This window comes from Phaethon aethereus, assembly GCF_964289735.1.
Source record: "Phaethon aethereus genome assembly, chromosome: 6".
In the NCBI taxonomy this organism is placed as follows: domain Eukaryota; kingdom Metazoa; phylum Chordata; class Aves; order Phaethontiformes; family Phaethontidae; genus Phaethon; species Phaethon aethereus.
In genome coordinates this window covers 25848279-25872371 of record NC_138580.1, presented here as the reverse complement: position 1 = coordinate 25872371, position 24093 = coordinate 25848279, and the positions used below count along the sequence as shown (strand labels likewise).

The window sequence follows — 24093 nt, the reverse complement described above, 5'->3', positions numbered from 1 at the left end:
TTAGCAATAGTTTAGAATCTGGCCCCATCTGTGCTGCATCTTGGCTGTTTCAGAGAACATCTGTTCCCAGAGACGAAGGTTTTGTAGCAGATTGAAGTCCTGTCCCCCACCACCACCCTTCAACCTAGGAGGTAGATCTACTAACGAATGCCTCCACTGCTTACCCTCTTCCTGAAGGCGTTTGTTGCTACTTCTATTATCTCTGCATTCTCCATGCTTTATCTGGCAAAATATACCTATGAAACAGATCTCTATACCCAGTGAAAGCAAACATTCTCCCCTTCTTACCTTCTCTCATAAGTAGCTTCCTCTGAGTATCTCATGCTCTCCCCCTTCTGAGCTCTTCCTCCAGGCAGCCCTGCCTCTCTCCCAGGTGTGTGCAATGTATTGCTGAAGTGCCTTTAACCTTTTCATGTACTGGAAGGGCTTATATGTAAGAGGAACTATACCTTGTGAAAGCATGCTGTGAGCAGAGCAGCACATAGTCACAAAAGCACCTAAATTATTGAAGGTGGTAAGAAAAGTCAGTGCTATACAGTAACTTTCTGAAAAACAGCTTAGTCACACATCTGAGGTAATACGTGGATGCAGAAGGGAACTGCAAACCTATCTGGCTTTTCCTGGCACCAGCGCACACAGCCGCCAGCGTGACCGCTCTTCCAGCACCCTTTATCACTCTGCGATTAAGAGCAGCTTTTCCAGCAAAGGGGATAAAATGGGAAAAGTCACCACTCCTGTACCGGCTGCGGCGCAGCAAGGCTGCTGCACTGCAGTGGCAGGACTGCAAATGGGCACTACGGTCCCAGGCGGAGAGACGGGCACTCCCGCGGGCAGGGGTTCCCTCGCCCCCCGCCTCACCGCCTGCCTGACGCGCCAAGGAGGGACGAGGAAAAAAGGCATTTCTGGAGCTATGAGTTTATGTGGTGGTAGCCCATGTCAGGCAGCTGCGGAAGACCAAGCCTCTTCCTACTGAAGCAAATAGTAAACCGGGAGTTAAGAAGCTGGATACCAAATTAGGCAGATCGCTAGCAAAGCCATTTGTACAAGACGTGCATCAAAAATAGCGGCATGGCGGGGCAGTACATCAAGGGGTTTTCATGCTATAAAATGGAAGGTAAAAAGTGCAGCCAGGAGGTAGAAAACCCTGACTAGGCTACAGCCAAATAAGCTTAAAGAGCTTTGGGAATAAATTGGTGGTTTAATCCGGATCAGGAACAGGTGCTATGAATGTAATTCAGTAAATGGTCGAGAGCCTGCCAGAAGGGAGAGAAATGTCTTGCTTTTGAGATAATTTCCCAGAAGCTTCATAAAAGAAAATTGATTACTGGAGTTTAATAATTAAAGCAGGGCCAGATATATAGTAATCAAATGAGTTTTTAATTACATCTCTAGCAGAAATAAAATCCAATTTGTGTACTTTGTATCAGAAAAGTCCTAGTGAAATGCTTTGGTAGCTGGAAAAAATAAAATAAAAGCTAATTTCCATAGGAATTATAGTAGTTGGTTTAATTAAATGACTAGATCAGAATGAAAGAGTCCCAAAGTGAAAGGATACTAAATACAGAAGCAGTGGTTTCAACATCAAATCAATGTCTGAATAAAAATCTGCACTGTTAAGTATCCCAAATGTAAATTATGTGTAACAAAATAAAGTTTCTCAGAATTACACTACATATTTTGTAAGTATTCCATAGAATCAATTACTTATGCTATGGTAAAATGGAATATTAAAGACATGGTTTATTCTTTCTTAAATATTCCTTTTAATTTATTTCATCAAAGTTAATGTTACTAGTTAACCATTCTTGTTATTTACCTAGTAACTTCTGTTGCACCTGTGTTATTAGACTCTGTAATACGCACTTAAGTATATATTTCTAAGAAATACATGTATTTACTTTTGGATTTAAAATGTGTTTACAGCTCATAAGATACAGCGACTAACATAGAACTGTGTGGGTGCTTCTTGAATCTATTCCCAATCCACTTGGGCTTCTGGTCTCTGCTGTAGTCAATGCAAAGCTAATTGACCTAAGCAGATCAAGCACTGACAATCCTCCTGGCACTACTCATGAGAGGGCCATCTCCTACCATAAAAGCGTGGCATACGCCTAGGCCTGGAGGGACAGCACAGCAGCAGGTCATGCCCAGACCTCTACGTTTGCTCCCTAGCACTAGGACCAAAAACATCATGGTCTTGTGGTCAGTCTTGGCACAAAAACAGTACAGAAAGTACACAGGAATAGCCTAGAGCTGCACAGCTACACTGAGACAGAGTCCACTGTCCCAAGGAGCTCCTTCTCCTCTACATTGCCTGTAGCAGGTACAGGTTGCTGGTACAGAACTTACAACAGGAACAGACTGTACTGCATTTTGTGCTTACAGTCCTGGGGCTGCAGGGGTGCAAGTGCAGAACGCCATCTTTGTGCTTGGAGACATTTGAAATACACTGACTTTTAAACACTGATTTATTTTTTTAATCTAAAGTGTATATCGGAAACATGCTCCACAAAATTTCAAGATTTAAGAAACCAGCAAGCTTAACTGCCAGTAGATGGATACTGGCTTTGCACAAGGTTGTGATAAATTGCCGTCAGGAGTTGAATATCAAATGTGCTACCTCTAGACACTGAGTTGATAGCGGTAATGCAGGTGCTAATGACAGCAGCAGTGAGCTTTGAAGGTTTTTTCAGGTGTTTATGATGTATTACTGCCCCTCTGTTTCAGACTCTGCCAAATCAGATTTGAGGAATACACAACAGTCTGAAATAAAGAGCTAAAAATGGGGAGCTCTCAGGCACAGTGATGGGAAAGTTGTAAATCCACATCCATTCTATCAAATGAACGACCATCACCAGTGAGCAAGTCTGTATGTGGCAGACACCGCAGTAAACTCTGCCTCTTACCCCAGGCCCAAAGTTGCAAAATTATCTGCCCGGTCTGTGCCATATTCTAAGGAAATAATTTCAAGCAGAATTGCTTCAAGTTCCACAAAAATCAGCTACTTACTCATGGCGTGATTTTTCAGAAGTGCTGAGCATTCATATTTCCTACTGAAGTCAACTGAAATTGCAAGTTTTCAGCACATCTTAAAATCAGGCCATTAACCCTTAATTATCATATAATAGCTCAATTAAAAACCTGCCAAGACTTACTTCAGTAGCTAACCAAGCTCCCATGGCTTGCAGACTAGCTATAAAAAAAAAATTCCAGTTCTTTAGTGGTCTCTGGGCTCTGGGGACTATTTAAAGTGGCTGCTGTTAAGCCTGCTATTTAAAGCAAATCATGAAAATGATCAACTGCAAAGGTACCTGCTTCCCCTTTCCTTTCTTTTCCTTAATAATTTTCTGCACTTTTAGAACGACTTTTGCTGTCTTCTCTGTCGTTATTTTTTTATCTTGCACCAGCCCTTTATTTCAAATAACAAATACGTGGTTTCCATGCTGTCAGAGAAAGCATGATACCCAACTCTCAGCAAAACCCACTTCTTGCTAATAGAAAAGCTGGAAAGGACTAATACTCCTCTGTCCTGAAAGAGCACATTACATGACCACTTTGGAGGTAACTGGTTAACCCTTTCTTCACATCCAGGTGCTGCTGTTAATGAGGTTCTGTCTCTCTTTAATGTAGGGACAAAACCAAGCGAAGCACTTGTGGTCCTTCCACATAAGCATTTGATACTAAAGGGGAAGGTAAAATAAACTTCTAGCCAGGGTGTGTAGGGATTATATAATTTTGGGGCTGATTCAAAGCCAGTTGAAACCAGAGAAAATATTCTTACTGGCTTCTGTGGGCTTTTGGACTGGGTATGTGTTAAAGAGGTGATTTCATTGCAATCTAAAAGGAAAAAAAAATTTTTGTCTTTATTTTGAGCACACAGAAATGGATTTTTTGCCAGCTTTGGAAAGCACAGTACTGTTGTCATTTACTCATCTGTAGGGAATAACAATATAGCACTAGGGAGAATCTGAAGGTTGTGTTTCAGCTTTGTCCAACTTGTCATCCAACTAATGGACATCCTGCTTATAGATGCCAGCAACCAGAGAGTCTCAGGCACCTGGGGATGCCTCAAAAGGACAATCTTTAAGGATTACAAGAAAGCTAAACTAATTAAGCAGCAATTCTGCCATCTTATGTGCTTTTTTGACATTTTTGGAGGCTTACTTAAAGCCTCAGGTAAAGCAAGTAAAGACTTCTCAACGGGAACAACAAGCTTTGCCTATACAGGAGTTTACAGCTGGAAGTGAGGAAGGTGGGGGCATGGTGCAGATTAAACTTTTTTTACCCCATTACTCCCTGGACTGTCCATCAGAGGAATGGAAATATTGTCAATATTTTTTTCTCTCACATGCTTTTTTTTTAAATCTTCTTCCAGTGTCTAGTGAAGCTGAATGTGAAACTGAAGCCTATGCTGGACTCCGTGGCAGTAAACAGAGGTAAATGGGAGGAGCTGCACCAAAAAACACTTCCTTCTCAGGCGCTATCCTCATCCTCCTTTTCCTCTAGCTTTACCATGTCCCTCAAAGACATAAATTAAGCCTGTAAATGTCAGTGTCGCTTTACAATAAGAGCAGTCTGAAAGGTTTTCATAAGCTTAGGCCCACCATTTTTTTAAGAACTGCTTTCGCAGACATGCTTAATTGATTGGATATTATCTTGACGGCAGCGTAGTTTGCTTTTACTGGGAGGCTTATTGGGACTGAAAGGAAGGCCTGCGGCGAGATTGCGCTGGTATCTGGAGCGACACGGAAGACTTAGCACAAGAAGCATTCATTCAGCTCCACTACATTTCAACTGCTGCTGTAAAAATCTGTAAAGCTGACAACAGACTGAAATATAAGAACTTACAGCTTAATAAAATTAATAATACAGAGCAGAACTGGGATGCAAGCTAGTCAATTCATATGCAAGGAGCTGCAGGAAAACAGAATAGTGTGTAATTACATTGTTGTTTTGCATCTCTTCAGTACATGTTATGAATCAATTATGCCTGCTTTTGTGATGTTCCTCTCTCACTCTTCCCTCCTCTTTTATGCCTGAATGTTCCAAAAAGCCTGCTTTGTATTCTAAAGAAGTATTTTTTTACAACAAAGCTTCTTCGTGATTGATCAGGGCCTTTAGAATTGCCTACTTTTGCTACATTTAAAAACAAACTTTATTATCTTTAAAAACACCAACCTGTTCCTGCTTCCCCGAGAAATTAGTATTAAAAATGCAGTAAATTTCTCAGCAAGGGGAAATTTGCATAAAGGCAAAATATTGCATGGTAATTTTAGAGGTTGGGTTTGTTTTTTTTTTTAAATGCTCTTTTAACACATTCTTTTTTTGTTTTAAATTACGGTGTCCCCTAAGGAAAAGATTAACGAGCTTTAATGAAAACAGAAACAAATAAAAAATTATATCTGTTGCCATGTGCTTCTGATTTATATTACATTGAAAAGTAGACCACAGATAAGCCTTTCTAGTATAATTTCCAGTTGAAATTAATATTTTGAAATGGTGGAGAGGAAGTATATCATCATACTGGACTGACTACCTCTTACTTCTCTTGCAGTTCTTTCAGTTCAATTTGAGATGCTGTTATTACAGCTAGCACAGCACTAGTCAAGGCTCACATGTAGACATCTGTGGTAGAGGTGTTCACAAAAATCTAATCAAACATGATGGGTCACAAAACCAATTGCGTCTAGTTCTGTGTGATGATGCTAGTATTACCCGAAATTTGGTCTCTTCCCATTACTGCAAAGATCACTAGAGTAGCAAAACCGTGATCTATGATTTGAGGGTGCTTTCTCTGCTGCGTGACCGGACACAAGAGGAGTCATGTTGCAGTGCTTACGAGTTCCCATTCATAGGGAAAAAAAACCCTTTGTACTCCATGAAAAATGGGGTTCTAAATATAGGCTTGTCTGGCAGCAGAAGTTAAAGCTGAATTCAGCTTAGTTTTACACCTGTGCGAAACTCCATTTACTTCAGTGGAATTACCTTGAACTAGCACCACCTTAATAGAAATCAGAACCTGGCCCAGCTGACCAGATGTTAAAAAGAGCTTTCCTCCTTTCTAAGGAAAGCGAGTCATTAGCACCTTTGAAAAGCTGACTACATCTGTCTGACAATCAAACAGAAACAACAACTATGTTGATCACTTCTCTAAAAAAAAAAAAAAAAAAAACCAAAAACAAACCACAACAAAACAAAACCCCTCTGTGCTACTCATCATGTGTATAGGAGAGTAGCTGGAAATTTCACTACTGTTGTAAACCAATCTGTTAGTACGCAACTGAACCACAGCACTTTCTCCAGCAGAAAGAAGCAGGGAAGGAGCAGAAATGCAGACTGCACAGCAGTAAATGCATGCAGCAAATGGAAATGTTTCTGCTATTATTTTACCACTTCTTTCTTCCCTGAATAAAGACAGATGCAGGACAGCAAGTCATACAAAACTTACAACACGTACTTTATGGGAGAAACAGACAGTAGGACCCAACATAGTAGTGCTGGCAGGTACACACAGCTTTCCTGAATTTTGATATTGCATATTGCCAAGTATAACATAATTTATAGCGCGTACCCTACAGCTCCCCCCAGGTTGAGTCTCCCCTCATTTCCTCTCCTCTTTATTGGCTTCAGTGCGCTGTTGCCCATGGCAACACCCACTGGCAGGGATGGGGATTCGGCACCACCGCAACCTGACATACAGCTGAAGCTCTAACAATGTCAACCATCAATCAAGTGACTGTTTGTAATTGCCTCCATCTATTTCTCCTGTCTTACGGTATCTTTGCTATTGTGGGTCAAAATTCAGAAACTGCTGACTAATGTTATGGTTCTGTTCCTCCATCACAAGGAAGAAAATGAGAGAGCGCGGCTAGATCGTTATCAAATTGTTCTCAGGCAAAACGCAGCAACCCTACTGAAACCAGGGAGGCACAGTAGTGCATCTGGAACAGCATTGGGTCTCCGAAAGCAATATGTCTCAATCTTAAAAACAAACAAACAAAAAAATCTTATACTAAGCATTTTTTTTAACACTTGGCTTAGGAACCAGCAAAAGACTTGCATTTTTGAGAGAAAAAGAAGATTCTTTGTGGAAGCAGTACAGTAAAGAAACATATTCCAAGTTTCTCATATTTTAAGATGGTGGAAACCACTTTTTTTGCTAGTGCTTACAAGCTTGATAGACAGAAATTGTTGCTGCTTTTTATTATTTCTCATAGGGAAACATTTTCCCAGTCAGTTTTGCCAAACTCCTCCATATGTCCTACTGACTAGCACTAAGCACAGCCCAAATTCAGTCAGGTTTCTTGTCTCATGGGTTACAGGCCATGAGGTCCCATAGGAGCCAGCCAGCGACCCTCACTTTATCAACAGAAAATACTCAGGAGAAGACCTGGGTCTTCATCCTCATCCTCAAAGACAGTTCAGGCCACGCAGTAATTCTACTCCGGATTGCCAGCTGGGAGACCACTTGCCAAAATCAACCTTTCCTCACCAACCACATACCCCTGCTCTGGCAAAAAGAGAAAAAAAAAAAGCAAGCAGAACTGCTGTAACATTGTGTAGGGTCATCAGGAAAGAGCGTGACATTCAAATCCTACTTGATTTTGGAGCAGGTTTTTGAGGTGTGGGTGCACCTTCCCCACCAGCCTGTGGGGAGTGGCAACCGAAGCCCTTTACACATGCCCAGCGAGGAGACAGGATGCCCACTATGTACTGCCCCAATTTCTGCTTCACACTTGGGAGATGCACAGAGCAGACAGGCTTTGGTGGAAGCGCTCAGGAGGGGCTCGTATGTGCATCCTCCCAGATTAAAGCCCTCACAATACAACACTGTGACCCCACCAGAAAACCAAACACTGTCCCAGGTGAGGAGCACCTGGGGTAGAGGCTCTCCTGTGGCTCAGACAGAAGAAGGGTTTCCCACCTCCCAAAAGCGAGACATCCAAGAGGTGTCTTTGCCCATAGTTCAAGTAGCCAAATCAGACAATTTCCCCTAAAAGTGCCCCATCATTTTGCCTTTCTCCCAGCCTGGGAGCCACAGGCAAAACAGAACAGCTTCATGGCATCATCAAGATGCAGACTCTCTCAGGACACAGTTTTTGCTCCTGCTCCAAAGCAGACTCACAAGGTTAGTCAGCAGTAACCCACAGTTTACACTGGACGGCACGTGCGGCAATTGGACACAGAACTCCCCAAGCAGCTCTGTCTCAGCCAGCCCCCTACTACTTGCAGGGCCAAGGATCTTGCTGAGAAGATCCTTAGTATGTTTTGTGCCCTGCAGAAAAGAACCACAGAGTATGTTTCATTTTAGCGCAGGTATTCCTTCAAGATGGTGTCCTTGGTACAGCAGCTGCGTTTTTCTGGACTTTATATTGTTCCTTCTTACAGTGCACTGCAATCTCATAACGTGCCTGCACTTATCAACAAAGCCAATACTAGTACTCACAAACTATTTTTGAAAACTACAACCAGCAGTGCCTAACGTCATTTGTAATATTTAGATGAATTAATCCTAGTGGAAAAATAGGAGTGTTTCAGCCTACAGGCCAAGTATTTTTTTTCCCCTTCATAAAATTAAAACAATTTTTTGTATTGATAGATCGTTTATGCATTGAGTGAAATTTCAGAACAGGTTTATTTCAAGGTTATGCAAAACATTTTAACAGACACTTAGAATGTTCTGGGCAAGAAAATACAGAGCAAGAATTTTTTTTTATTGGCTTTGTCAAAGAAAGAGAAGATTTTTAAGAGTAAAATCATACGAATGATTTCTAACATAACAATGAAATGGGAGGCTGACTTGAGACAACCCAGAGATTTCCACCACTTCAATGTGCCAGTATTGGAATACATACTCTGTATTGCTTGTTCCCATTCTTTCTCAGACTACTTTATATTTAATCACCTATTTATAAGCATGTTGGCCACAGCATCTTACAGTTGTGTGGGGAATACCATTATAAGCTTTGAACCTTTGCCTATGGGCAACACCTGACACATGCACAGAAATTGTGTATTTTCTAGTGCAAGTGAATCCTACATATTTTCAAAATATATAACTTAAGACTTCTGCATCCTTTTCCTTTTTGCATTAAGACCGTTACCCTCATTATTTTGCTTTAGTAGATCAAAAAATGCTGATTCCGCTTTTTAAAGCATGTGTTTGAAAATAACAACTTCGTTTTACTGGTGTGTCTAAAAAAAATAAGTAATTTTAATGGTTTGCTGTGTTTTTTTAAAAAAATATTATTTTTCCTGCAAACTACCTTGTCAGGACGAACTAGAGCTGCATCTATTGACTACAGAATCACCCGAATAGAAAAGCAGTGAAAACACATGCAACTGAGCAGCCCAGGTAAGTTTTTCAAACATGACCTTGCAGCACTCGCGCCTGGGAGCACACCCAACTTCGCTGGATACACGGGGCAATCATTCAGGTCCAGGCAGTGTTTTTAGGCGCAGCGGCCTGTTTGGGCCGATTTGGAAACGTCACCGAGCAGCCCGTTTCCCTCCTCGGGAGACAGAAGCACGAAAGGGCACAGAAAATGGCAGGCAAACACGGAGGATGCGGCGCCTCCCTTGGGCACCAGCTCCCACCTGCACCGCGGCGGCTGCACAAACAGGACACAGCGGCCGCCGCCGTCCCCTCCCTCCGGCTCCAGCGCTCGGTTCCTCACCGCCCGCCTGGGCCGCAGCGCTGGGCGCCGCAGCAAACGGCCGGCGCGGCGGGAGGTCAGGAGGACGGAGGGGAGGCAGGAGAAAGCAGCACCGCGGCCGGTGTCCCCCGCCCGCGCCCCGGCCTCGCAATGAGGCGGCGGCGCCGACCGCACCATCCACGCCTCAGCCCCACGCACTACAGCTCCCGTCGCGCCCCGCGGCCCGCCGGCCGTCGCGCCCCCGGCTGCGTGACCGCGCGCGCAGCAGCCGCTTCCGGGGGAGCTTGTCGCCCGTAAAGTACCGCGGAGTACTTCCGCTCCGGCGGCGGACGTTGCCACGGCAGCGAGGGGCCCAGCTTCCGCTTCCGCGGGGCCGTTGCCGTGGCAGCGGCGATGGAGGCCGCGCCGGTGCCCGACGGGCAGTACACGGCCGTCGTCTACGGGCTGATAGGCGGCGGGCGGTGCGGGGAGGCGGCGTCGCTGCTGAGCCGCGAGCTACAGAAGAGCTGCCGCTCCCGGGGCGGCCTCTCGCTGCTGGGCTACTGCCACTACCAGCTGCAGGACTTCGCGGCGGCGGCCGAGTGCTACGAGCAGCTGGTGGCGCTGCACCCCGAGCTGGACGCGTACCGGCTCTACCAGGCGCAGGCCCTCTACAAGGCCGGGCTCTACGCCGAGGCGCTGCGGGCCGCCAGCCCGCTGCTGGACCTCCCTGCCTACCAGGGCCGTGCCCTGCGCCTCCAGGCTGCTATTCGCTATGCCCAGGGCGACCTCCCGGCGGCCAAGAGCCTGGTGGAGGAGGCGCTTGGCGCTGCTGTGGACGGCGGCCCTGGAGCAGCTGAGGACCCCTCAGAGCGGGCTGATGCCGAGATCAACCTGGGCTGCCTGCTGTACCGGCAGGGGCGGCACGAAGAGGCCAGTGGCAAGTTTGCCGGCGCCATGCAAGTGTTGGGTTACTGCCCTGAGCTCTCCTACAACATGGCGCTGTGCTGCTACGCGGCCAAGCAGTACGCCCCTGCCCTCAAACACATCTCCGATATCATCGAGCGCGGCATCCACCAGCACCCGGAGCTCAGCGTGGGCATGACCACTGAGGGCATTGATGTCCGCAGTGTCGGCAACACCCTGCTCCTGCACCGCACGGCCCTGGTGGAGGCCTTCAACCTCAAGGCGGCCATTGAGTACCAACTGTGCAACTTGAAAGCAGCCCAGGAGGCGCTCACAGATATGCCACCCAGGGCTGAAGAGGAGCTGGATCCAGTCACACTGCACAACCAAGCGCTAATGAACATGGACAGCCAGCCCACTGAAGGCTTTGAGAAACTGCAGTTTCTTCTGCTGCAGAACCCCTGTCCGCCAGAAACTTTTGGAAACTTGCTACTCCTCTATTGCAAGCATCAGTACTACGACCTGGCAGCTGATGTGCTGGCAGAGAATGCCCATCTGACCTACAAACTGCTCACACCTTACTTGTACAACTTTTTGGATGCCATTATTACTTGTCAAACTGCCCCTGAGGAGGCTTTCCACAAGCTAGATGATTCAGCAGGGGCGCTGACTGAGCAGCTGAGAAAACTCACAAAGCAGGTACAGGAAGCTAGGCAAAATTGGGATGATGAAGCTGTAAAAAAGGCAGTTAATGAGTATGATGAGACTCTGGATAAATATGTACCTGTTCTGATGGCCCAGGCAAAGATCTACTGGGACATGAAGAATTACACAATGGTAGAAAAGATTTTCCGCAAATCTGTGGAGTTCTGTAAAGAACACGAGGTGTGGAAGCTCAATGTGGCTCACGTGCTCTTCATGCAGGAGAACAAGTATAAAGAAGCTATTAGCTTCTATGAGCCAATAGTTAAAAAGCACTATGACAACATTCTCCATGTCAGTGCCATCGTGTTAGCTAACCTCTGCGTTTCCTACATCCTGACAAGCCAGAATGAAGATGCAGAGGAACTGATGAGGAAGATTGAGAAGGGAGAAGAGCAGCTGTCCTATGATAATCCTGATAAAAACATCTACCATCTTTGCATTGTCAATCTAGTTATTGGTACCCTCTACTGTGTGAAAGGAAACTATGACTTTGGTATTTCAAGGGTCATTAAAAGCCTGGAGCCATATAACAAAAAACTGAGCACTGATACATGGTATTACGCTAAACGGTGTTTCCTGTCATTGCTGGAGAACATGTCCAAGCATATGATCATGCTACGTGACAGCGTTATTCAAGAGTGCATTCAGTTTCTGAAGCAGTGTGAGCTGTATGGAAGAAACATCCCAGCTGTCATTGAGCAACCCCTTGAAGAGAAGAGAATGCACAGTGGAAAAAATACAGTTACCTACGAAGCCAGGCTTTTGAGGGCACTGATGTATAAGATCATTGGATGGACTGCATAAATGGTGTTCCTGTACAGTAGAAATGAGAACTTTGTGTCTGTTCTTTTCTTATGCTTGTGAGATGATCCTCACCCTGGTAGTCCACAGTGGCATGCGTTTTTCTTGACTGCTTACCTTTAAAGATTTTGTCCTGTATTTTAACAACATTCAGTGGAAAATAGAATATTTGCCTGAAATTAACACGCACCAACTAACTAGGGGCATTCTCGGTAATGTCATGCTAAATACACCTTAAGATGTGTTGACCAAGAACTTCATTACAGAAATGTCATAGAGTTTTCACCTATAAAATATTTTATCCTTCTGAAATTTTGACCGTTTTTTTTCATTGGTTGACAGTTGAAGATATTTTGTTATCCAACTCCTCTAGCACAGAAATTGAAGAAACAGTTGTTTTCATTCTCTAATTTGTGCCTGTGTGTGAAATATTTCTTTCTTCTGCTTTTTCCAAGGTATTTTTATAATGTTACAGACCATTTTGATAGTATATTTAAACATAAAAAATGGCTTTATAATAAAAAAAAAAAAGTCCTACAAACATTAACATTGCCTTTTGCTAACTCAGTAGTAGTGCACGAGTGTTCTGTCACTGGAACGAGTGTTCCAGTGTTCTGGAATATATTCCAAGAAGGATTTGTTGGGACAATACCTCAGTTTAGATCTACCCTTGCAGTAAAGTTCATTATGACTGGATGTAACCAGCTTCAGAGACACTGCCCAGTGCTGCCCCTCAGCTTCTGCGACCCCCAGAGTCCCCGTGCCAGCGCCATCTGAGCTGTTGCCCTGCAGACCTGTTTGGTAGCAAGCACGTACTTAATAATAGAGTCATCCATTCGCAGCCTGGCCTGCCCCTTTAATCCAAATACCATTCTCAGAATATACCAGTCTCTGTTAAGAAACCTTGTGAATGTGAAATTATATTATTTTCCGTGTTTCTCAAAAAGCACATAACTTCCATTTCATGCGAGGCTTATGATTTCTGTCTTTAGATAAAAGAAATCCACTTCTCAGTTTCCTCCCTGTGTTACTACTGTTCCTGCATCTCTTAACACCTTTCTGAAACCCTGTTGATTTGCTTAATTCCTCTACTTGGCATCCCCATTGCACCGGCATCGGAAGAGTGTATTTTCTCAGCAGACTTCTCATACCTTTTCAGCCATATTATGTGTACCACAGCAAAGTGAAACCAAAATGCCTTTCAGTGTTTTAATGCAGTCTGGTTCTGTACCCCATAGCTGCTGTCCTTTTTGTGTATTCTACCTTCTGAAGCAACACGTGACCTGAAGTTTTTTGAATAAAAATCAAAGATCCATGCCTTTAACTCATTTGCTTACCTTTGGTACTGGTTCCCTGAAGAGCTGTCATGGGGGAATTTCGGAATCAGGCTGCATGTCCCTCAAAATCCAGTTTCTACACTGTGGTTTACCTGGAAAGAAAGAGGACAGCATTCTTTAAAGTTGCTCTTATAAAGCAATAGAATGATTAATATTTCCAGAGAGTTAGTGCCTATAGAAACTGAGCAGGCTTGCAACCATTTCAACATATAGAAAGTCAACTCTGCTTATCTGCTGGGAAACCTGTCAGGGCTGAGCATATCCTCTGTAGCTAAAGAAAACAGCTGTGGGTTAGGTAATGTTACAGTTTTCCCAAAACTTCTTACAACAGTAAAACAAAATCAAATTTAGCAGTGTCAAAAATGGGAGAATGTTCTAGAGAGGCTAGGGAGCAGACAGGAGATGCAGCAAGGTGTCCTAGAGAGGCCTCGTTACAAGTCCAGTCCGTAAAGTCCCCAGTTATGGTGATACTAAATATTTCTCACAAGTGCTTCCCCACAACGAGGAGACCCGTGATTTCAAATCTTGTTCACCTCCATGAAGCACAGCAGCAGGCTGTAAAGTATGTTTCTAATTTACAACAGAACTGTATTATATATTATACAGCATAAACAGCATGACCTTTAAAAAAAAAGTTTTTAAAAGTCATGCCAGAGAATAGCGTCTGAAGTGCAGTAATGGGCAATGACTTAGGGAACAACAGCCCTTTATTTAATACTCATTGTGTGTATTCTGTAAAAGTCAGTGGACATTTGAAAAAAAAAATTTCTCTTTGCAGATTTGTGCCAGTGCAAATGTTGAATGCCCCCTAATGGAGAGCGATTCAGAGACCTTTCCATGGCTGACTGTTCAGTGATGTTCACACGCTCTAGTGGTCACCGTACAACCGGTGCGTGACTTTCATTAGGGCGCCTCAGCCAGGATTAGCCGCTCTAAGCACTTAATCTCTTCCTCGCTTTCCGCAGCCACCCAGGGGTCCACCGCGAATAAGCGGAGGTGCCGGGATCAGTTGGCTCTGGCACATGCTTGCCAACCTCCAGGGAAGGCACAGGGCCCTCAGCTGCAGGGTGCGAAGGGAGAACAGCCATGGTCCCCACAGCAAAAAAAAATCCCTATAAGACAGTTGTGCAAGATGTGGTTGTTTTAGAAGATGCAGCTAGAGGGCAGTCAGCATGTCTGAAATTTGCTTCATCCTGTTGCAACAGATCAGACATACAAAAACCCACTGGAGAACCCTGGGGAAAATGTCAATAGCAGCATTTTCCCTGTTCCTCCCTTTTCCTTCTCTCTTTTTATCTGCTTTTCCTCCCAGACTACACCGCGCACCCAGACAACCCAAGGCTTCTGAGCAGGTTGGGTGATGCTGAACACCGTGACCCCAATGTGGAGAGGCCTCTGCTGCTGAAGGAAGCGGGGGAAGCGGCAGAACTGAGACACAACAGGAGGAGACCCAAGACAGGCGCTTCCTCCTCTGCTGCATCAATGGATGTGTCTGTGCGGGGTCTCCTGCCTGCCCCAGCAGTATTTTCCACCCTGTCCACCACAGCCTCTTCCTCAGAAACAGCCACCCAGCTTCCCCGTGGCCGCAGGTCCTGGGGTCATGCAGCCATTGTCTTTTGCAGCGTAAGTGTGTTGCTTCCTCCAGCGGCAAGCATGCATTTATAGCATCTCCAACTGCAAAGCACTTTGGTCATGAAAAATATATAAATGCTACAACCAGTTTTATTACCGTTTACACCACATTTAATGTTACCACTATGTGACTTACACACAAAATACATTTTTAAAGGAAAGCATATTTGGAGAAAAGGGAGGACACCAAATAATGGTTTATACTCCTTTGAAATATAGTAAAATCCACTTAAATTAATGCCTTCAGCCAGCACAGTTCTTCTTTTGTCCACAACCAAAAATCACTGTTTTAATTTAAAAGAATGCAAACAGAAAACACTGCCGAAAAACAGCTGACCATATTCTGGGGGAGCTACGGAGGGCAAACAGCTGCAGGTAAGAATGGATTCCCAAGCAAGAACCTCTGCTTTTTTGGCGGGAGCAAGGAGAAAGAAGCCCTCAGCCCTCTGTCACTGCATCAATATCTGAAAGATGAGCAGTGCAAGATGCCTCCCGTGCATACCACCGCCGTACTGAGGCCAATCTCCAGGATTTTATTTGAACTGATAGCCTCTTTTGCACCTTGTCCTTACAGTGCATCTTGTGAGATATTCTTGTCCTCAAACCTTACAAGGGCTTGCCACCCGTGTTGCAGGCGACAAGCTGTATTGTACTGCAGTGGGCAGATCTTTTTTCCCAATTACCCTTGCAGTAATTACAGCGCACGTTGCACAAGCAACGGCCTCGAACTGCCGTTCCGCCAGCAGCCCGCCTGCGCTGGCGGGTGGAGCAGGGAAGGCATGAAGATGCAATTTACTTCATGCCCCACCTTGAACCCCCTTGGTGCTCACATCAATCAAATCAAATTTGATTGTAGTTAATCAGATGTCTGCTGACACCACCAAGCAGAGCAGAAGTAATGGATGCCAGGGACACTTGTCCCCTGTCCCCCACAGTCAGAGATAATAAAAAAATTTCAAAAATCAAGGGGTGGCTGACTTTATGGTAAGACAAATATAAAAGATAAGACAAAAAGAGTCCTTTTGTTATACAGTTCTGGGAGGAGCACGATTAGAGTCTTCTTTGGGGAAGTCAGGGGGGTTTCTACTGGGTAAGCAAGCCCTGTTAGAAGATGGACAAGGAGAGGAATGTTATTCCTCTAAAAATAGTGAGGTTACATAGAAGAATAAAAGCTGATTTGGGCAGCCCCTTCCACAATATCTTATTTACAACATCTCATTTCAGATGCTCGAGTTCAAAACTTCCACACTTCCACATTGGCTTTAGCCTTCAGCAAAGGCAGCAGAGTCTGGCCCTTACTGATGGTTTCCAGATTCAAGGCACCAATGTGATAACATTGCTGTGTGGGCTGAAAGATAAGCACCGAAAAATCCATCTTCTCCTCTCCCCCAGGCTTTTCTTCCTTTATCTCCTTTTCGTCTTTCAGCAAATAAAACCACCTCTAAATTTTGGCCCCTGCTAAACCCTGCTGTCTTCTTAAGGAATGAGTATGCCTGGGACAATGCGCATCTTCACACCATGATGTGTAGCTCATACAGAAAAAAGGTAAATATGTGAATACCATCCGGTTCAGCAAGAACTAGTCCGCAAAACAAGTTTCCTACAAAAGCATCTTTTAGCGCAAAGAGCTGCGAGAGGATGGTAAAACACCACCTTCTTTCACAGGCACAGCAAGGGGCATCTCTAGGCTTTCCTTGCACATCCACCACATGCAATCCAGCAGAGGAGGCTTCAGCGAGGTGTGGCCCGTGCCGGCCGAAACTAACGCATCGAGCCAGGGCACACAGCGCTGATGCTCCTGCGGTGTGCACCTCTGCCAGTGCCTGCACGAGGTGCCATGTCAGGCTGGCCTTTCTGAGAGGGCACACGTGGCTTTGTCACCCTGCGCTGGTGGCGGGGACCTGGGCAATGCAAGCCAGTAGAGGCAGAAATGAACCTGGCTGGTGTCCTACGGGGTGGTGGGGAGGATTTACACAAGTGTGGAAATGGTGAAAAGCGAGTTAGTGTTAAAGTCCTCTCAGCTTCAGTCAGTTCGCTGCTAGTCAGTAATATAAGGACATCCAAGCACGCACACAGTCTGGCAGACAGTGCAGAGAAATATCGAGATCTAACCAATACAACAAAAGCTGTTTTGCAGTCCTGTGCACCTCATTTGGTCAGTGTGACCTACCCATGACTCGCAAAGAAACATTTTCTAAATGAAGTAAAAGAGGCTTTCAATCTTGACAAACTTTTAGGCAAAACAACTCTCTTTTTTGCCTGACACTTTTCCATTAAGTAGAAAAACTGAGACATTTGGATACGTTTTCCAAAGAATCTCCTGATTAGCATCATTTTCCTAGGCCTTGCCTGAATTTAAACTAATAAAGTGTGCTCATACAGCAGACCTTGCCAAATCCAACAGCTTCAGTTTAGAATGTTTCTATTTTTGGGTTTCTTGCCCTAAATTCAGTATAGTTTATAGCCCAAACTGAAGCCCAGGGAAGCCAATAAAAAAGTTCCCGTTGACTTCAATGATCTTTAAATTGGCACCTTAGAAAATATCCATTTTCACAGAGTACTATTTCAAGCCATCCAAGAGCAGCTTCTTGAAAGTACTGAAATGCTACAACTCCAGTCAAATTCAGTGACAGAAACCCTTGTTTCCACCTACTTAAAATGCTGCTTAGAAAAGAGCTAACCCCATGTTTCCCATGGTGAAACCGCTGCACGTTAAGAACACATTGCTGTTGCACAACGAGAGGTAAAAGTCGTCAGGGGATCCTGATCCTCCACCTGCACCCCGTCGGGCACAGCCTTCACTGGCAGCCCACGCAGCCCGCCGTGGCTCCAAGCACAGGGCTGAGGCCACCGGCTCACGTAGCGCAGGGGTGCCCCTACAGCGCAGCCCCAGCTCTGGGAGACACCCACGTCCCGACGGCCACCCCACTGGGAACCGCTCAGAGAGGGAAATTGAAACACAAGCGCCAGATATTCTTCTGGAACATGGGAATCATCACTCGGCTCCGCAAACTTCTAAACTTCCCAGGACGAATTTACACATGCTGGCTCTGAACTGGCTGAGCTTTTCATCCGTGTTTTTGTCCTCTGCTGCACACAATCATCCCCTTCTCTGAATTTCAGCCTTTTTTGCTGCTTTCTTACCTTCTCCTTCCCCCCAACTCTGCCTCTAGGACCCTTGCCATTCCATGTCACGAGCAGGGAACAGGTTGACTAACAGCTTTTTATGAGTCGGTTTTATTTTATAGCCCTCTTTCCCGTGGGAGAGGGCGGAAGGATTTGGCTAACACTCAGATCCTGTTGGGTTGAACTGTTTTCTAACAGCCGTCTTCCAAATTAAAATTAACACAGCTCGGATTTTTCTTAACTGCATTTCTCTGGTGCCTCACAGAGCTCTTTGTGTCCTCCTCCACTGATTCACGGCCGCTCAAACAGCCGGCAAACAGAAACGCAAGAGCTCTGACATGGCGTATTTGATTTTCTTGCTCTGTCAATAGTATTTATCACTGCAGCTACCATGCGGAGCGGGAGGGTCTGCTTCTCCATCAGGGCTGAGGGACGGGGGTTTCAGAGCGCACAAAAATCCTTCCCTCTCCCCCTGCAGAGCGGGTCAACCCGCACCGCTTTTTTTAAAACAGAAAAAGCCGCATCTCCCAATGGCTGTCACCCGAGCCCTGCTTCAGCCACCTCCACGGCACAGAGATGGCCGCCGAACTAGCCTCACCCACGCAACTGCCCGGAGATGCGAGGCAGGTGTGGAGACCGCTCCGCTAGGAAACACCGCCCCATTTATCAGAGCGGCGTTATTCTTTCCCCGGCCTTTGTGTAACCCTCAGGGCGAGGGCCGGGTGGCTGCTGCCGTGCTCCAGACGTGCTCCAGAGGGTGCTGCTACGCCAGGTTTGGGGCGGCGGGGCGGGGGTCCGCCCGCCAGCAGCCCCGGGAGCGGCGTCCGGCCCGTCGGGTCCCCGCCGCCGGCCGGGCCAAGCCTGGCGTTGCTGGGAATGAGACCGAACGAATGCAGGCAGCTAATATTCACTCCAGGCCCAGAAGGGTAACCTAATCCCTTTTTTCCTAGTCCGCCCTGGAGTTCGCTGCTCCCCTTGGTCGGAGAGAGGGAAAGGAAAACGGGAAGCCGAAACTGAACGGGCAAAGGCAGTGGTCTAGGGCAGTCCCTAGGTTCTTTGGCAAATGTGTCCAAATGTCTCGATTTTTCTGCTTAATAGAGTGACCGTTAAGAGGTCACTGCTCCCTCAGGTCCAGCGTTGGCCTGCCTTTGACTCTCCCATATGGAGATGGCTTTCCCCATATTTAGGAGAGGGTAAGACCATGCACGGGCAGGCAGAGAGTTCAGCATCACCACCAGCCGGGGGCGGGGGGAGGAGGGGGCAGTTTTAGAGTACCAGTGCCTTCACCTCGGAGATGGAGGCAATTCCGTGCACCCTCATGGCCTCATGCATCCCTTGCACGCCTCTTTTTTTTAGCACCTTTTATGGATTGTGCCTTGGAGGAGAACCTGCCCTTAAGTAGGTGTAGGTCTGACCTATACATATTTGTACAGTCCAGGGCAGGACTCTGATTTCACCAGAGCTTCTCTAAGCTTGTGCTGGCTTTACCATGTTTGTTCACGTGCATGAAAGCACCTCCCAGCAGTCTCTGCTGAACCCTTACAATCGTGTGCAAGGTAGAAATCACCCTTCCCGCAGGGATGGGGAGCCAGCCGCAGCTTTTCCTGGCCAAATGAGTGGCACCTTCTTTTCTGCCACATTTGAATGCCTCTTGGCCTGCTCCTACCCACGAATCAAATCACGACTTTGGAAGACATGAAATGCCGGTAATAAGTTAAGAGCAATGAAACAGTCAACAAAATATAAAGCTGTTAGAGCGGGATGGAGCCTCTGGGAAGGGCGATGCGGGAGCCCTGCCCTCTGCCTTTGTGCTCAATCCAGGGCAGAAAATGGAGAGACGCCTCCCTGATCTTGTGAAATGCCTGTGAGTGAGAATGTGTAATGTACTGTGAAATTCTCGTGACTTGCTAGGTTATAAAAGCTAGTTATGGGAGAATTTAATAAAAAAGGAAACCAGTTTATCTCTTTCTGATAATTTCTTTATGGCTTTAGGGTCTCATTCTGGCTTCTTCTCCATGCCTGGAGAGGTGATCCTAATATTCAGTGTAAAATACACTGATTCCCTAAAGGGAACTTGAAAGAAATTCTCCGCTTCGAATTCAAACCTGACAGTACAAATCACATCAGGGGATCCCTTTTATCAGCAGGATATTCAGAAGGGATGAATGATTTACTCACATAATCTGTTAAACCTTTCACTTGCAGAGTCTAAGATAGAATTTATAGCACTTTTACCATTTGGACCTAAAAAAACCCCAGTAAAATTCCTCTGTGAAATCTAAACCCCTACTCATTGATTTTCTAGCTGATGAAATTTCAAAGGAACATGTTCTTCCGTGATGGACTAACAGCAGGCCTCTCCCTTGGCTTTGGTGTGTTCTCATGTTAGAAACCAGGTAATTCCTCCCTAGGGAGATATATTAAACAGATACTTCCGCTCTTTTGCATTTAAAACACTGATGATGTGTATTAACCTCCCATAATTTAAGACTGTACCAAGTTTTGTGGAATTTATTTCTCTAATTTCCGTTTGCCAAATAGATGTGTATTTACACAGGAAACCTAAACAACTAGTGCTTTCATTCTGAGTTTTAACTTAAGTAATCAGGTTTGTCTTCAAGATGATGACGGAGGCAACCTGCGTGACAACACTTGCTTAATATTTCTGCCATGTAGCTACTGCAGAAAAGTAAACCAGAAGTGGTCTGTGACATTTTATTTCTCTTCCTAAAATATTTTTGCCTGTCTGGTATGTTCTCCCTTTATCTGATGAAAATATAATCTGGTCTGAGTCCAGGTTTTGCTTATCCTGTTGTACCAATAGAGTGGTACCACTTTTTTTTTTTATTCCTCTAAAATTAGTCTTTAATTAAACTGGGGGAAATGAGCCCAGAATAAGAATGCAAAACGGATTCTCGTCTCATTTCTTGGCACGGTCATTTTGTTCATTGTTTGAACCTAGAACCATCGGGTGTTAATATGGGGTGAGAACTCATACGAAGAAATACATAATAACGCTAATAACTGTTTCCTCACTTGGACTTACAGAGGTGTCAGAGGCGGGAGGCAAATGAGCATGACTAGTTTGGTAACCAACACATTAGAAGCACCCAGAAATACAAACCAGAGCTACAAAACCTGAGATTTCATTTTAGCTGTTGGTGAATGTGTGCTCAGCCCTTCAGAACGGCATCTCAGTCTGTGAATTTATCGCAGGTAGGTTGTCCACAAACAGTGGTGCGACTCTGGTTAGGACTCTGTCACGCCCACTTGTCACCTCAGACCTCGTTTCTGTCAAACCCCATCCAGTGTTCCCAGGGGGGTAACTCTACGCCTCGCCATGACTTTCCTGTTTTATGGTTCTCCTGTGCGAGCTCCACATGCGCTGGTGATTTGCTCGGTTGGGGTACCGCTGACCTCCACGAGGCAGCGGCCCTTACCCAGCGCTAAATTATGCTCGTGCTTACCCAGTACTTCCATCCAACTCAGCAAAACACAGCCTGATTTACATCAGTGTAAGTGACAGCAGGATTTGGCCCCATGGAGCAGGCTCTGTAAGGCCAGATCCTCCGCGGGTATAAGTTACCGTGGCTCAGTTTGCATTTGTAGTGCCAAATTTACTTCCTTCTATTTAGTACATGGCCCAAGGTCAAGTTAAGAAAATATTTCACTGTCATAATTATTCCCATGAAATCCAGAGCACTTTGTATTTGGCAGCCAATGTCATTTCCCATGCTTTAAGAAGCTGGCATTAATTTCCTGACACTGAACAAAGACAGATTCACTTACACATTTTCCTGACTGCCATTTTCTTTGCCTCCTGCGTTTGACTCCCTGCAATCCGATGCAGTCCTGGAGGAGTCTTCCCGGGTGCTACTGTAACACTAACAATAACTACATCTCCATTTAATGAGGATTTGTGCCAGATCTCATTCAGCGGGAGTTTTACCTTCAACCTGGGGACTAAGCCTGGCGATACTGCCTTCCGAGAGCTCTTTGCTTCTGCATTTTCTCCCTGAGAGCCTGCCCGTCCCCGTTAGAGAGCAGGGCTGGGGATCTCACAGGTGGGTCGTTTCAAGCCTGTCACCGTGTGCCAGTAACCCTGCAGCTGGGTAATGCCCTGTGGCTGTGCAGCCCTCGGGACATGCTCAGTGCTGCTGGTGCAGACCCTACAGCACTTCCCTGTCCCAGCATCCTGCTTATGCAGCAGAGCCCACTGCAGAGCTCCCCAGGGGAAACACTGCACTGCTGCTCCCACCTGCAATGAAACACAGGCTGGGAGCAGCCGAGCGGGAGCACCGGCGACAGCAAGGGTGTGGGCGTGGGATAAACGCCCTCGGTGGGCGAATTGGCACAGGACAGGACACCCATGAGAGGCACTGGAGGAAGCCTGGGCTCGCCAGGGCAGCAGCCACAGAGGGGTCGGGCTAGGATTTGGGGAGGGCTGCAGGGGAGCCAGGGGATGCTCTGGTGTCTCCGAGGGACCCAGCCTCTGCCTGCAAATGCAGTTGCTAACAGCCACCTCTTTTCTTCTTCACACAAAAAGAAATATTTCAGTCCATGACATGTAGCTAATATCCTCAGCTGATGTCGGCTTGCCTGGCTCCCCTGAAGCAATGAATATTTATACTTGCTAAGAACCGGTGTGCATTTCATATCCTCCTGATTATTTCTCACAGCTATTTCTGTTTGTTTTCCCATAGCACTCAGTAGGCTGAGTGCCTTTTTCATGCAACATGGTCAGTTTTCACCATGATTTTTTGCCCTATAGGTTTGTTCATATTTACACATCTTGAGTTCCCATCACAACTTCACACTAATTTAAACTGGGCAGTGGCAAAATTACCTAAAGTGTATTTGCCTCACCCTGATAAACAAAAAAATCCAACCGACTCCCCCACAAAAAAACCCCAAACAAAAAGAATATATTGAAGTCAGATAATTCTGCACATCCTTGGCAACAACACAGACATGGAAATGGCGGTGCAGACCCTCCCACACCCTGGCCAGCGCTGCAGGATTTCAGTAAAATTTCCCATTTCCCAGGATATTAAATTTGACTGCAAGGAAATCCAGACATCATGTAATCTCACTCCAGCATTGGAGCAGAGCTAATAAAGATGCATAAAACATGCCACAGCCTGGAAACTTGCTCAGAGGCACGCATTTACATTTCGAAATGAAGACAAGTACAGCGTGGGTGCCACGGGGACAGAAAGAGCAAGGGAGGAAGATTAAACTATAGCATAAGGAGGCATGGCCTGTTGGAAAAATACAAACTTTCATAAGCGGAGAAGGCCAAATGCGACTCAGGTTTGGTTACACGCTTGCCATACTGCTGCGCAGCTGCTGCTGCACACTGTGCTCCCCTCTACTCCTTCGGCCATGGGCAGGGCTCGTCCATGGCCGAGGGCACCCACAGGGATGCCCTGCGTGGGGGTATGGCCCCCATCGGGGTGGGCAGCAGCTCCTCTCCCACCCCTGGGGCTGAGGAAGTGGGACCTGAATCATGCAGGTGTTGAGGCTGGGCTCTGAATACAGAAGTAGCTTATAATGATCTTTGCACCCCCTTTGCCATTTCCCTCTCTGGCCCAAGGACAGGGGTGAAGCAACTGCGGATGAAGCAACAGAGCCCTCGGGCCAAGATCTGCATGGCATGTAGGCACCTGAGCCTTGCCATTTCAGCAGGAGGTTCCCAAATATCTTTGGGAATCTGTGCCTTGGGATATGGCGTGCTGAGACACCACCTGAAAGCGCACACCCGCGCCGGGGGTACGTTGCTGCTATTGCAAGGTTGCTCGCCCCTGTGGGGAGCGAGGAGCTGGCCAGGCTGTGGCTCCTGGGACCAAAGAGCAGCATCCTGACCCCCGCCAAACAGGCAGACCTTCATCTCCTGCTTTGAGCCTCTGAAATGGGATGCTAAGCTCAGTGGGCTGTTGGCAACAGGTTTT

The 24093-nt window shown here is 46.1% G+C and overlaps 2 protein-coding genes across 3 annotated transcripts in view; both read left to right on the top strand.

The window, feature by feature from the left end:
- PDE11A (phosphodiesterase 11A) overlaps nucleotides 1-4537 on the top strand; it is a gene marked incomplete at its 3' end in the record, with an annotated part of 132871 nt that extends 128334 nt beyond the window's left edge. For both annotated transcript variants that reach the window (XM_082001200.1, XM_082001199.1), the window contains one exon: nucleotides 4376-4537. In XM_082001200.1, coding sequence (XP_081857326.1) covers nucleotides 4376-4537 — 162 coding nt within the window. The remainder of the gene's footprint in view (nucleotides 1-4375) is intronic.
- Nucleotides 4538-10049: 5512 nt separating this feature from the next.
- Nucleotides 10050-12050, top strand: LOC309406108 (intraflagellar transport protein 70B-like; the record flags this gene model as incomplete). Its single annotated transcript, XM_082001143.1, has 1 exon — nucleotides 10050-12050. The coding sequence occupies one exon, from the start codon at nucleotides 10050-10052 to the stop codon at nucleotides 12048-12050; it is 2001 nt and encodes a 666-aa protein (XP_081857269.1).
- Nucleotides 12051-24093: the final 12043 nt, after the last annotated feature.